General features: G+C 36.9%; 1 protein-coding gene across 2 annotated transcripts in view; it reads right to left on the bottom strand.

Annotated features, from left to right (window-relative positions):
- Positions 1-14,166, bottom strand: part of LOC121863748 (CLIP domain-containing serine protease B9-like) — a 69,967-nt gene that overhangs the window by 14,864 nt on the left and 40,937 nt on the right. For both annotated transcript variants that reach the window (XM_042362515.1, XM_042362516.1), the window contains exons 7-8: positions 7,864-8,006; positions 1,773-1,874 (exon numbers count right to left, since the gene is read on the bottom strand). In XM_042362515.1, the coding sequence (XP_042218449.1) occupies positions 1,773-1,874; positions 7,864-8,006 (245 nt within the window). The remainder of the gene's footprint in view (positions 1-1,772; positions 1,875-7,863; positions 8,007-14,166) is intronic.

Genomic DNA, 14,166 nt, shown 5'->3' with positions numbered 1-14,166 from the left:
TTTATATATATATATATATATATATATATATATATATATATATATATATATATATATATATATATATATATATATATATATGAGTTCTGGCTATAACGCTGTTTTGATTAACTTTAATTTGCCTAACATTTGAATCCATATTTGTATAACATTTTATTATTTCTCCAATTTTGTGGTACAGTGGGGTATGCTATAACGAATGTAATTGGTTCTAGAACCTTGTTCGTTATAGCATTCGTTCGTTATAGGATTAATCCGTTCCAGGCCCCCAAATACAACCACTTAACACTGAAAAATATAATATAAAATTGTAAAAATTGTAAAAAAGTGCATAAATATGCATCTAAACCCCTGAAATAAAGAATATCATTAATATTTGTAATAAAAAAACAATAAATTAGAAAAAAAAAAAATTAAATAATGTTCGTTGTAGGAGTTTCGTTCGTTATAGCATTCTCAATTTTATAGGTAAAACCGTTCGTTATAGGAATATTCGTAGTAGGATCCATTCGTTATAGCATACCCCACTGTATTAACTGTGAATATAGTAAAGAAGAATATCAACAAGAAGCGTTCTGGTGATAGAATTCCCGGTGATGATCGTAAAAGAAAGGATATAACACTTGAAGAGAAGCTCGGTGTTATCAACCTCAAAATCACCCTTCTCCCTCATCAAGTTATATTCATATTTTTACAAGGTAAAGTGTTACATTTACTGTATGATTTCATTATTAGATATGAATGTAACATTTATTTAGATTGTGCTATCCTTTGTGTTAGGCTAACTACTAAATTTTTTTCGATTTCGAGTAATCTGCACCTAACCCTATTTTCTCCATAAGCCCTGTTATTTCTATTACGCGATTTTCTATAACACGATATTTTACAAGAACACAATTATCGCGTTATAGCAGAACTACCTGTATATATATATATATACTGTATATATATATATATATACACACACACAGTATAGTCTCGATTTATGCGGATTTCGTTTACGCGTTTGGTCATTTACGCAGCACCTTGCCAGACTGACAATTTTTATTTACGCGGTATTTTCCATCATTTACGCGGGAAGTGGCGAGGGCAGGGTGCGCACAAGGTGGCCCAGTCAACAAAAAAATTACCGAGTTCTTCACCCGCCACCCACCACAGCCGACCCAAGTCAGTGATAGTGAGGATATGGACTTTGAGGGGTTTGACAAAGAGGCCCTGCAAGCCTCTGCGGTGGATAGTGATACACGTGATACAGTTGAGGGCCAGTAATCTGCCCTCTGCCTCGGAACCATCCCCCCATCCCCGTGTGCCCAGCCATCTCTTCTACTAACGTAAGTGTTAAAAAACCTAATATTATTGATATTTCGCTTAAATATTAATTGTGTGTGCATACCATCATAAAATTAAGATGTTATTTTTACTACAACGTACGTACTGTGTCGGAAAAAGGGTAGTCTGGGGATCGACCCAGTCTCTATTTGAATTAATCCCATATGTTCTGTCATTTCGTTTAGGTGTTCCTCGTTTTACGCGGACCTCCATGGGTTTAATTGACTGCGTAAACCAAGACTGTACTGAAAATATATACAGGGGGATATATATATATATACTGTATATATTGTTTTTGGCTGTAACCTTAAAAGTAATGTCCTTATAGTACACAATATAAGGAGAATACATTGTAATAACAATTATTATATACCAGTAACAAGTATGATAAAGAGGATAATACTGTATTGAGAGTAATACACATACTGTACTGTAATAGTCACCTCCAGCATCAGAAGATGGTGTCCAGCCAACTACATCAAGGTTCTGATAGCGGAATCCATCATACTTAAACCTAAATGGCAGACAAACTGGCTGGATGAAATCTGTGAAAGAACAAAAAAAATAAATACAGCTTCATGAAAACCCTTGGTGACAAATATTTTCTTCACGGACTTTCAAATACCTGCAGGTGAGTTCATTAAATAAAATCTTTGTTAACCACACAAACACTCAGTTTGTGCTATTTACAATTTTCAGTTTGTGTGTGAATACTACAGTATCCACAAACACATAAAAGTACCATGTAAAGGCTTTAGTTTAAATCATCTTTTGATAACCTCTCTCTATCAACTATTCAATACGAACGAGGTCCCATAAGGTCAATTATTATAAAAATCCGACAACTGGTTCATAGTAAAGGTACTTACATAAAAGAACTACTGTAGTTTGCGTGGTGTAGAGGGGAGGCAGAGCGGCACATGGGAATGATATTCACACCCAGCCATGCGTCTTCAGGGAGCATCAGTGTGATCAATTGCAAACTTGTTTTCTGCTTATTAATTCCACTGGTCAACAGCCAAAATGGTTCACATATGAGATCATGCTCACACAACTAATTTCATATTGCTGAATTCGAATCTGATATTTGTTTTGTTCTATCAGACCAGGTTTTATAAAAAAATCAATAGGTACAAATATTTAATATTCCATCACGTGTCATGCAAAAGATGAGATTATCTCATGTGACTGTGCTTTCATGACTAATTTCATATTAATGAATATTAATTGGATGTTTCATTCTACCATCAGACCTACTTTCTTAAAGAATAAAAAAAATAGTAAATATAGTAACATTATCGCGTCATGCAAGATACAATTTTAAACCTATCACAGATAAGCTCATAAAAAATTGTACCAAAAAACATAAGTTCAAATCCTTTATAATGACAAAATATGAAGTTCTAAAAGTGCTTCTGAACTTTACTCTTTCTCTTGTACAGCTTGCTCTCTTCTCGTTGCAGTGTCCAGCAATAGTCGCCCATCATGTTAGGACTGAATTGTCCCTGATATCTGCTCTCCATTATGGCGATATCTTGATGAAATCTTTCGCCGTGTTCATCACTAACGTCTCCAAGGTTACCTGGGAAAAATTCAATATGAGAGTGGAAAAAATGCAATTTCAAGGACATCCTTGCTCCCAATGCATGATAATTCTGAAGCATGGTTGTTACGATTTCTTTGTAGTTGTCAGCACGATAGTTTCCAAGAAAATTCTTTGACACATTGACAAATGATTCCCATGCTTTTTTCTCCAGTGGGTTCAATGTTTTGGTGAATTCGCTATCATTAACTAGTATACGAATTTGTGGTCCATTCAAGACACCTGCTTTCAACTTGGCTTCGGAAACCACACCACCTAGTTTCTGAGATAAGTATAGAGTCCCAGCACCGAATTGATCCATAGCTTTGATGAAATTTTTAGCCAAACCGAGCTTTAGATGCAGTGGAGGCAAAAATATCTTTTCTGGATCTACAAGCGGATTGTGAGCACAGTTAAACCTTCCAGGCGCATCTCTTGGTCTTGTCGGCCAATCCTTTCTCACATAGTGCTCTGCATCAGCTCTGCTGTTCCACAAGCACAAAAAGCACATGTGCTTTGTGTAGCCACTCTGAAGGCCCAGTAGTAAACTGATGACTTTGAGATTGCCACATATCTTCCACTGGTGTTTCTCATACTCTATAGCGGCCAACAGAATTTTCATTGTTTCATAGCTCTGTCATTTTTGTTGCGTGTGCTATTGGGACAGATGGAAGCCGATTGCCATTGTGTAAAAGAACAGCTTTCAGAGAGTCTTTTCCTGAGTCTATAAACAACCTCCAATCCTCTGTCTTGTATGTTTCAGACTTGCAGGGTTGTTGCATGAGAGATACTGCGTCCTCGCAATAACAAAGGTTGTTTGCCATCTTGAAAAATGCAGACAGCTGTCTATGTCGGTAACGCGCTGTAGTGATATGCACTCCATCTTCTAGCAGGTTACGCTGCTTTAGTCTGGATCCCAAAACTTCAGCCTTTTCTTTTGACAAGTTTAGGTCCCTGATGAGATCATGAAGCGCTTCTTGAGTAAATAGTTTAGGCCTGGTATTTTCAGAGTCATCCTGGTAGTCGTTTTCCATTGAGGTAGAGGTAGAATCGGAATCACTCAATTCTTGTTCAGTCGGTGGATTTGGGACTGGAAGTTCAGCACTGTGCGGTACTGGTCGGATTGCAGAAGCAATATTGGGGTACTGTACCTTGCCTCGTGTCTTGATTTTTATTCCCTTAATATTTGTGAGACAGAAGTAGCAGTCACTACTGTGGTCTTTAGGTTCACGCCATATCATTGGTACAGCAAACGGCATTCCTGAACTTCGTTTACCACACATCCACTCGCTCAGGTGGTTAACACAAGACTTACAGGCTACATGTGGTGCCCATTTCTTGTCTTGGTCACCCAAATGACAATTGAAGTAACTTTTGTAGTTCAGTCGAACAGCTTTTGTGATTGGTTTCTTGAGGCTACCAGGAGTGAAGGCACCACATATGTAGCAAAAACTGTCAGCACCGTTCACACACTTGCGACGTTCCATGTTTTGTTAATTTCAGAGTAATTACAAATCATGCAGGTGTAGATATGCAATATCATGAATCAGCAAACTTAAACAAACAAAAAAGCACAAATCAGGACAAAATAATTGCATAAGTGGAGCCAATGAACATATAAATTACTGTATGGTACACTAAATATATAGATATGCTGGTTCTGGAAAACTGAGCCTGATACAGCTATACGAATGTCATAATTGAGTTCAGCACATACAATTACACTAGAATCAGACTGTTTTGATCCAGAACCATGAGAATTTTTTTTTTATGTTGACCAGTGTTCTAGTTTTCTGCCCTCATTATGGCTCCCAAATGCAAACCCTATGCAAGTGATAGTAGTGCATCCAAGAAAAGGAAAACAATTACAACGAAAGTGAAAGTTGATGTAATTAAACATTCTGAAAAAGGCAAAACATCCTCAGTCATTGGTAAAGCATTGGGCTTCAGTCAGTCAACAGTCCGAACAATTATGAAAGACAAACGGAAAATTCCTGAACATGTTAAAGGATCTACACAAACGTACTCAACTGTGATAACAAAACAGAGAAGTGGATTGTTAATTAAAATGGAAAGATTGTTAGTGATATGAGTGGAAGATCAAAATCAACGGTGTCTACTCCAAGTCTAGCCTTGATTCAGGAAAAAGCAAGAAGCTTGCACGCTGACTTGAAGGTTAAACATGGTGGTGAAAGTGATGGGGAAGATTTTGTTGCTAGTAGGGGCTGGATTAATCAGTTCAAGGGCAAACTTACATAATTAAAGCACAAGGTGAAACAGCAAGTGAATTTCCTGCTGCTTTAGCTAAAATAATTCAAGAAGGGGTTATTGTGCTGAGCAAGTTTCTAATAATAATGAGACTGGTTTAATTTGGAAAAGGGTGCTCGAATGCACGTACCTTTCAAACATGAAAGAACAGCACCAGGGCAATAAAGCTGCCAAGGAGAGGTTGACCGTACTGCTGAGGACTACAAACTAAAACCTTTGCTTGTCTACCAATCACAAAATCCTAGAGATTTGAAGAGTATTTTCAAGGCAGCGCTTCCAGTTATCTGGAAATCTGATAAGAAAGCTTGGGTGACACTGACCCTTTAGAAGACTGGTGCCTTAATCATCTTGTGCCTGAGTGGAGCAAGATTGTAGTATTTCAAAATCAATGCCCTTTAAAATTCTATTGGGTCTTAACAAAGCACCTGACCATCCTGCATTTTCAGATGATGTTCTTCCAAACATTAAGGTTGTGTACCTACCTCCTAACACACCTGTTTTACAACCAATGGACCAGGGAGTTATTGCTTCATTTAAAGCATATTACCTAACAAGGACATTTGCTCATGCTACCAGGGCAACAGAACGAAAAGAGGGTAGGACTTTAATGGAATTTTGGAAGCCATAAAACATTTTTAATGATGTGAAAAACAGTGCAGATTCATGGGCTGAAGTAAAAGAATCCAACATGATTGGTGTTTGGAAAAACTCTGCCCACAGTTTGTCCACAATTTCAGGGGTTTTGAAAATGATGTTGGAGAAGTGACACAGACAGTGGTAGACCTTGGGAACCAACTCCAGCTCCATATTCATGAGGATGATGTCACACAGTTGCTTGTGTCTCATGCTGAAGAATTAAGCAATGAGGTCCTGATTAAACTGGAGAAGCAAATTTTGTCAGAGGATGTAGAGGAAGGTGAAACTCCAGAACCAAAGGGATTCATTAAAAAGGAAATGGCAGAAGGTTTCAGGCTTATTGAAGAAGGATTGTTTAAATCTGAATAGCAAGATCCCAACATAGCAACATTCACCAAGGTTCATAGAGGTATTACTGAATGCCTACGATGTTACAAACAGATTTATGAGGAAAAGAAGAGAGTTTCAGTTCAACCATCCCTTGAATTTTTTTTTTAAAGTCGAAAGGCAGTCAAAACCAGTCCCATCAACCTCTGCAGCATCTACAGAACCAGTCCCATCAACCTCTGCAGCATCTACAGAACCAGTCCCATCAACCTCTGCAGCATCTACAGAACCAGTCCCATCAACCTCTACAGAACCAGTCCCATCAACCTCTGCAGCATCTACAGAACCAGTCCCATCAACCTCTGCAGCATCTACAGAACCAGTGTCCCATCAACCTCTGCAGCATCTACAGAACCAGTCCCATCAACCTCTGCAGCATCTACAGAACCAGTCCCATCAACCTCAACAGCATTCTACAGAACCAGTCCCATCAACCTCTGCAGCATCTACAGAACCAGTCCCATCAACCTCTGCAGCATCTACAGAACCAGTCCCATCAAACTCTGCAGCATTTACAGAACCAGTCCCATCAACCTCTGCAGCATCTACAGAACCAGTCAACCTCTGCAGCATCTACAGTCCCATCAACCTCTGCAGCATCTACAGAACCAGTCCCATCAACCTCTGCAGCATCTACCAAACCAGTCCCATCAACCTCTGCAGCATCTACAGAACCAGTCCCATCAACCTCTGCAGCATCTAAAGAACCAGTTCCATCAACCTCTGCAGCATCTACAGAACCAGTCCCATCAACCTCTGCAGCATCTACAGAACCAGTCCCATCAACCTCTGCAGCATCTACAGAACCAGTTCCATCAACCTCTGCAGCATCTACAGAGCAACTCCCAGCAACTCCAGAACCAGTTCCCTCTACCTCACCAGATTCTCCAGAACCAATCCTGTTAACATCTACATCATCATCACCATATTCAGTTTCATAACAATGAAGCCTCTGTCACTCCAACAAATGCCCATCTCAACATGTAAACCAGCCCCAGATTTTAACGTACGGGTAAGTGTTAAACTTTACTTTTTACTTTTATTTACTTTATTTGTCATTCAATTGCTTCTTTTCTCTTAAATTAAGTAATTCAAGATGTATAAATGAACTTGGGCTATGATATAGTACATATAGGGTATGTGTTTCAACTTACGTACATTCCCGACTTAAGAAAGTCCTCAGGAACAGAACACGTTCATAACCCGGGGACCCGCTGTACAGCTTAATGAATCAAGTTAATACACCCTCCACTGGGCCTTAAATTTTTTGGCAAATATTGGTGGGAATGGGAGGATGTGCGCTCAGTGCTGTACATGGCACGGAGAGACACTCAGAACATACAGTACAGACTCTATACTATATACTGTACTAAAGAATGTAATCTATAATGTTTTAAGTAATAAGCCACTTTGAATGATATTCATGAAGTACCTTACAGCCTAGTTAAGAATAGCTGCTTGAAGTATATATATGTTGTCTGTTAATATTAAATGATAAATAGAGGTATTATAAGGTTTGAAAATTACGGGAACATAATGGCCACAGATGGTTGAAGGTTGCAAGAGGTAGGGTTAAATGCATTAAGGAAAAAACATGAAGGGAACCACACATCTACATTGATAGAATGAGAAAAAGTATTACAGTACTGTGAGTTTCTCACCATCAAATATCACATCTTGGGAAAGAGTGACTATGGCCGTGTCATTCTCAAAGGTCTCAATGTTGAAACCTGCATCAATGTGATGAAGGATGGAGAAATACTTGGGTACAGCTGCTTCATAACCTCCAAGCTGTACATGTGACCTGAAGGGAAGTCATGAGAGCTATATATTTGTTAAATAATAATGAATATAATATTAAAGCTTTTGTACAGTACAGTAGTTACTACCTATTAAAGCAGTATACTGTCAGCATACTCTGCTGGCAATTTAAAATTGCTTTCAGAGAAGATAGAAATGGAGGCTTTAAATTCCCTGTACAGTATATACAGTGGTCCCTCAATTAACGAACACAGTTGTTCATTGGAGTCGTTTGTTAACCAAAAAGTTCGTTAACTGAATCTATTATTTCAATGGGATATTGGGTAATTGGTTCCAACTCACAGAAAAAGTACTGTACATACAAAGTTCTGTATACCAGTAATAGAATTAACAAAACGTTAAATATAAACTAAATCCAGTACAGTACTGTACAGTATACTGTATAATAATAAATAAAAAACAATAGAATACTGTATTTTAACTTACTTTGAGGTGTGTGTCATATTTCCGGCAGCTTTGTTTACATATCAAACAGCTGATTGTAGAGGCAGTCGATGATGACGGGTCCATGACAAAACCCCAACGGACAAAACCCCAACGGGGTTGTCATTTGTCAACACTAACCTAACCTAAGCTTAAAAGTGCTTTATTTTATATTTTATATATGAGACTGGGGTTTTGTCCGTTGGGGTTTTATCCGGTCACCGATGATGACATGCCATATTCTTTACAGAGTGCATTGGTTCTAATGCCTTCTTCATGTTTCATAATAATTTCTGCACTGTATATTATCAATATGTGAACTAAATTTCAGAATGACCAATAATTTTAATGTAAATGTGCAAAAATATTCAAGAGACCAACAAATTCGATGTTCACTCCACTGTAAACGAAGTTAAACTGAAAAGCGTTGGTGGGTGAATCGATCAGCTGAAGGGCACACAAAAACTGTTCCCTGCACTGTATATATTATCAATATGTTAACTAAATTAGAATGACCAATAATTTTAATATAAAAAATGCAAAAATATTCAAGAGCACAACTTTCTTGATATTTACTCCACTGGAAACAAATGTAAACACAGAACCAATTACCTGTACTGTATTGGCGGACTAGCATATCAGCTGATGCGCACAACAAAGCGTGTTTCACGTAAGGCTTTCGTTAATCGAAGTTTTGTTCGTTAATGGAATTGAAAATCCTTATGGGAGCTAATTCGTTAACCGAAATTTCATTAATTGGACTGTTCGTTTATCAAGGGACCACTGTGGGTGGGTGGATGGGTGGGTGTGTGTGAGTGTATATATATATAAATATATACAGTGATCCCTCGGTTAACGAACGCCTCGGTTAACAAAATTTCGGTTAACGAATTACCTTCCATAAGAATATTCAATTCGGTTAACGAATTCTTTACGAATTCCTCTCAACATGTTTTCGCTTGCTCACCAGCTGGAATATTAGTCCGCCAATACAGTAATCGGTTCTAGGGCTTAAATTCGTTCCCATTCGAGTAAATATCAAGAAGGTTGTACTATTCAATAATGTTCCAAGTTTTATATTAAAATTTTTAGTCACTTTAACAATTATTTAACATAATTGAAGTACAGGAAACTATTTTTTAGTGTGCCAAACAGCCACTCAACTAACCAAACAGGTGTCAGTATGTATCTCTGGTCAGTAGAGGTAACGTCTTGCTTGAGACTCTCTTGCTATTTTTACGTTTTACAGTACAATTATTGGTCATTCTGAAATTTATTTTACATATTGACAACATATAGTGCAGTGCAGTGTTGATTTAAAGAAAATAATCTTGAATTACACCTAGTGAACTTAAAATTTTATGGGTGAAATGACAGCATGAAGCATGGGGTGATTTCTCTTCCACCCCAACTTCCTTCTCTTTTCCCTTCTCCTCCAACCTCACTTCTAATTCCCATCATCATCATTATCAACCAGGAGCCTTCTACATACACACCTCAAAGTAAGTGTGCTTTACTGCATTTATTTTTACTTTGTATGTAATTTTCGGTGAGCTGGAAGCAATTACCCAAACTCCCATTGAAACAATGGTTTCGGTTAATGAAATTTTTGGTGAACGAACAACGTTCTGGAATGTATGCATATATAAATATATATATAATATATATATATATATATATATATATATATATATATATATATATATATATATATATATATATATATATATATATATATATATATATATATATATATATATATATAATATATATATATATATATATATATATATATATATATATATATATATATATATATATATATATATATAATATAAATATATATATATATATATATATATATATATATATATATATATATATATATATATATATATATATATATATATATAAATAAAATAAATATATATATATATATATATATATATATATATATATATATATATATATATATATATATATATATATATATATATATATATATATATATATATATATATATATATATATATATATATATATATATATATATATATATATATATATATATATATATATATATATATATATATATATATATATATTTATATATATATATATATATATATATATATATATATATGGTTAACCCTCACTTTACGGTTAATGTAACCGGAGGGTCCTGTAAAGTGAGAAATAAAGTGAATAACATAACATATGGGATTAATTGAAATGGAGTCGGGCCATCCCCAAACTCCACTTTTTTGTGACACACAACTATGTTGTAGTAAAATATTATCTTAACTTTATGATGGTATGCACACACAATTAATAATTAAGAGAAATATCAATAATATTAGGTTTTTAACACTTACATTAGTAGAAAAATGGCTGGGCACACGGGATGGTTGGTTCGAGGCACAGAGATTAGCCCTCACTTGTATCAATTGTATCACTATCCACCACAGAGCTTGCAGGGCCTCTTTGTCAAACTCCCAAAGTCCATATAAGTCCATATCCTCACCATAATTATCACTATCACTGACATGGGCGGCTGTGGTGGGTGGCGGGTGAAGAACTGGTAATGTTTTGATGACTGGGCAACCATGCGCACCATGTTCGCGCAGCTTACACCATGGCGGATGGCGGGAGGTTGGATCAAAATGGATGGGGCTGTGGCTACTCCGTAGGGGTACACGCAGATGTGAGCATCCTGGGTTCGGCTAGGCACAGTAAGCGTGGGAAACGCGGAATGTGGGACAGCGTAAGTGAGGTTAACTGTGTAATAATGTATATATATATATATATATATATATATATATATATATATATATATATATATATATATATATATATATATATATATATATATATATATATATATATATATATATATATATATATATATATATATATATATATATATATATATATATATATATATATAATATATATATATAGTAATATACCACTGCTTCTTGGTCAATGAGACTCCCAGTGCAAGTGATAGTGCTGTGCCAGTGTTTAGGGTACCAAGGGGTGGTTTACTGGTTTCAGAAGGAGAAATAAAATACATAGTGTTGTGAGACATGGTGATGCTGCTAGTGCAGATAGGGAAGCAACTAAGAACACCATGACATTTTTGAATATTATTGAGAGGGAGGCTTTTGTTTCTCGGCAGGTATTCAACTGTGATGAAACTGGTTTTGAAAAAATGCCTTGCCATACATACATTACTAAAAGAAACTTCTGTCCTGGCCATAAGCCAATGAAAGGCAAGGCTTACCCTCCTTCTTTGTGCTAATGCTTCTGGTACAAAATAAAAGCCCTCCTTGTGTACCATACCAAAACCCCAGAGCTTTCAAAAAGTGAGAAGACCACGTCTTGTTATGTGGCGGTCAAACCCAAAGCTTGGGTGACAGGAATTTATTCTCGGAGTGGGTGATTGAGGTGTGTTTTTGGACCAGTGTTGGGGAATACCTCAGGAGAATAATCTTCCACTGAAAGCTTTGTTGGTGCTGGACAATGCACCAGCCCACCCTCTAATTTGATGGTTGGTGCAGAGAAGTTCAACTTCATCCTGTGCACTTCTTGCCACCCAACACAACACCTCTCATCAGCCCATGGATCAACAGGTAATTTCCTGCTTTAAGCTGTACACAAAGGCACTGTTTAGAAAATGTTTCGTCCACTTCTTCCAGTGATGTAAGCTTGAAGGAATTTTGGAAGTCACTTCAATATAGCAGGCGCTGTTTTTTAATTACCTCACCCTGGAAGAGGTTACTGTGAGGTGTCTTTATTATGCTGCTTGAGGCCCATTGTGGCTGAATGTGTCCTTCAAAGAGACTTTGGAAGGCTTGAAAAGAGAGAGAGAGATTAGAAGAAAAGAGGCTGTTGTTCATGAAATTGTGTCTCTGGGTAATTCCATGGGCCTGGAAGTGTGGATGATGATGATGTTGAGGAGTTGGTGGAAGAGCACAATGAGGGCTGTCCGCAAGGCTGTAGGCACAAAAGAGGAAAATGGGGAACACTGAGCGGGCTTAACTACCTGAGGAGTCAGGGAGGAGGAGGACAAGGAGGAAAGCAGCATCATTCCAGCCAAAGATCTCAAGGATCGTTCTTTAACAAGACAAACTCATCCAAACTTGCTGATTATATGCAAATGTGGTTTGCTTGTTGCAAAAAGGCCATCAATTAATGTTTAATGACAATATTTATGAACTACTTTTGGAGGTCCAGAAATCAAGGTTGAAGCAGCCAACCCTGGATTCCTTCTTTACAAAAGGTAACAAGAACCTACAGACAAAGTGCCTGTGAGACAGAGATCACCAAGGAGCTAGGAAGGATGGCTCTCCTCTCCTTCACCTCTTCTCCCATAATGCTCTCCTCCCCCCTCCTCTGCCTCCCCTCATCTGCATGCTGAACAACACTAAGGTAAGATAAAATTACATGTTTTTACATTTTCCACAGAATTTTTTCAGTGTTAAGTGGTTGTATTTGAGGGGCCTGGAATGGTTAAATATAACGCGAGCGAAGATGCTACCTCTTGAGCAGGGTTCTGGAACCAATTGGAATTTCGTTATAGCATACCCCATAACATGTTTATTTATTTATATACTTGTTGCAAGATATTTGAAAACTATAATCAATAATCATAAACTTAGTGTCAATGGCCATCCTCTAATTCGAGAAAACAACAAAAATCCTGTATGTGGAGACTGTCTTACTCAACAGTTCCAATATGACCGTTTGCTTGTCTGCGCATCGCTCATGTCCTGGAGGCAGCGGGGCGTGTGCCAGATCCGCAGTGCCGATCTGGATATCAGTATGGGAGGTAGTGTTTATGCATCATCCTGTGTGGTAACTACGGCGCTGCTTATATCAAATGTTTAGTCGATAAATTGTAGAATGATGTGATATCATGCCAGCATGATATCACATCATCTAATTATCTTTCAATACTCATAGAAACTACATTTTGTATTCATTGTTTTTCCAGAAACTTTGTGCATCAGAAAGAATTTGGAATTAATTAAACATAGCCTCCTTGTTTCCCAAGAAACAAGTTCTGTGACTGACAGTAGTGAACTTCAACAACAAATTTTAACAGTTGTCTCTTCACTTGAGAAGTTGCTATTAAGACAAGGAGCCGTCCTCACCTGATATTCTTCAAATATCAGCAGGAATAAGCAACAGTAAGAGAGTGTATATTAAGTAGCTTTCATTCAGGGAATGGTACCAAAAGGAAAAAATTGACTCCTGTGGTTGTGAGTAAAAAATACATTATTTTGTTTTCGTGTTTGCTGTTTGGAATTGGAAGTAGTATAACCGGACAAGGCGGCTTTAGAAATATAGGCAAATGAAGGAAAAACTGAAAAACATGAAAAGTCAAAAGAAACATTGAAAGCGTGGTTTCACTATCACTTTAGGAGGCGTATATTAAAAGAAAACTTAGTGAAGCCTATAGACTTATGATCAATGAGGCATAACAGGAAGGTTACCAAGAACGTGAAAATTTTATCAAAAGATAATAGACTGCATTTCCATTTTTGTGGGAAACTTTGAAATTCCTTGACATGGACATGATGAAAAGATGATTCAGTAAGTCAGGTGTATTTATGGGATTAATAAATTTTGCATCTAAATTAGACCCGATTTAAAGAACCATTTTGAAAACAAGTAGTCTTCTGAGGCGTTTCTAAGACTATTCAGAATGAGAT

This window comes from Homarus americanus, unplaced genomic scaffold, assembly GCF_018991925.1.
Source record: "Homarus americanus isolate GMGI-L3 unplaced genomic scaffold, GMGI_Hamer_2.0 scaffold48354, whole genome shotgun sequence".
NCBI classification, from domain to species: domain Eukaryota; kingdom Metazoa; phylum Arthropoda; class Malacostraca; order Decapoda; family Nephropidae; genus Homarus; species Homarus americanus.
The sequence above is the reverse complement of the archived record's forward strand: the minus strand, read 5'-3'. Positions and strand labels throughout refer to the sequence as shown.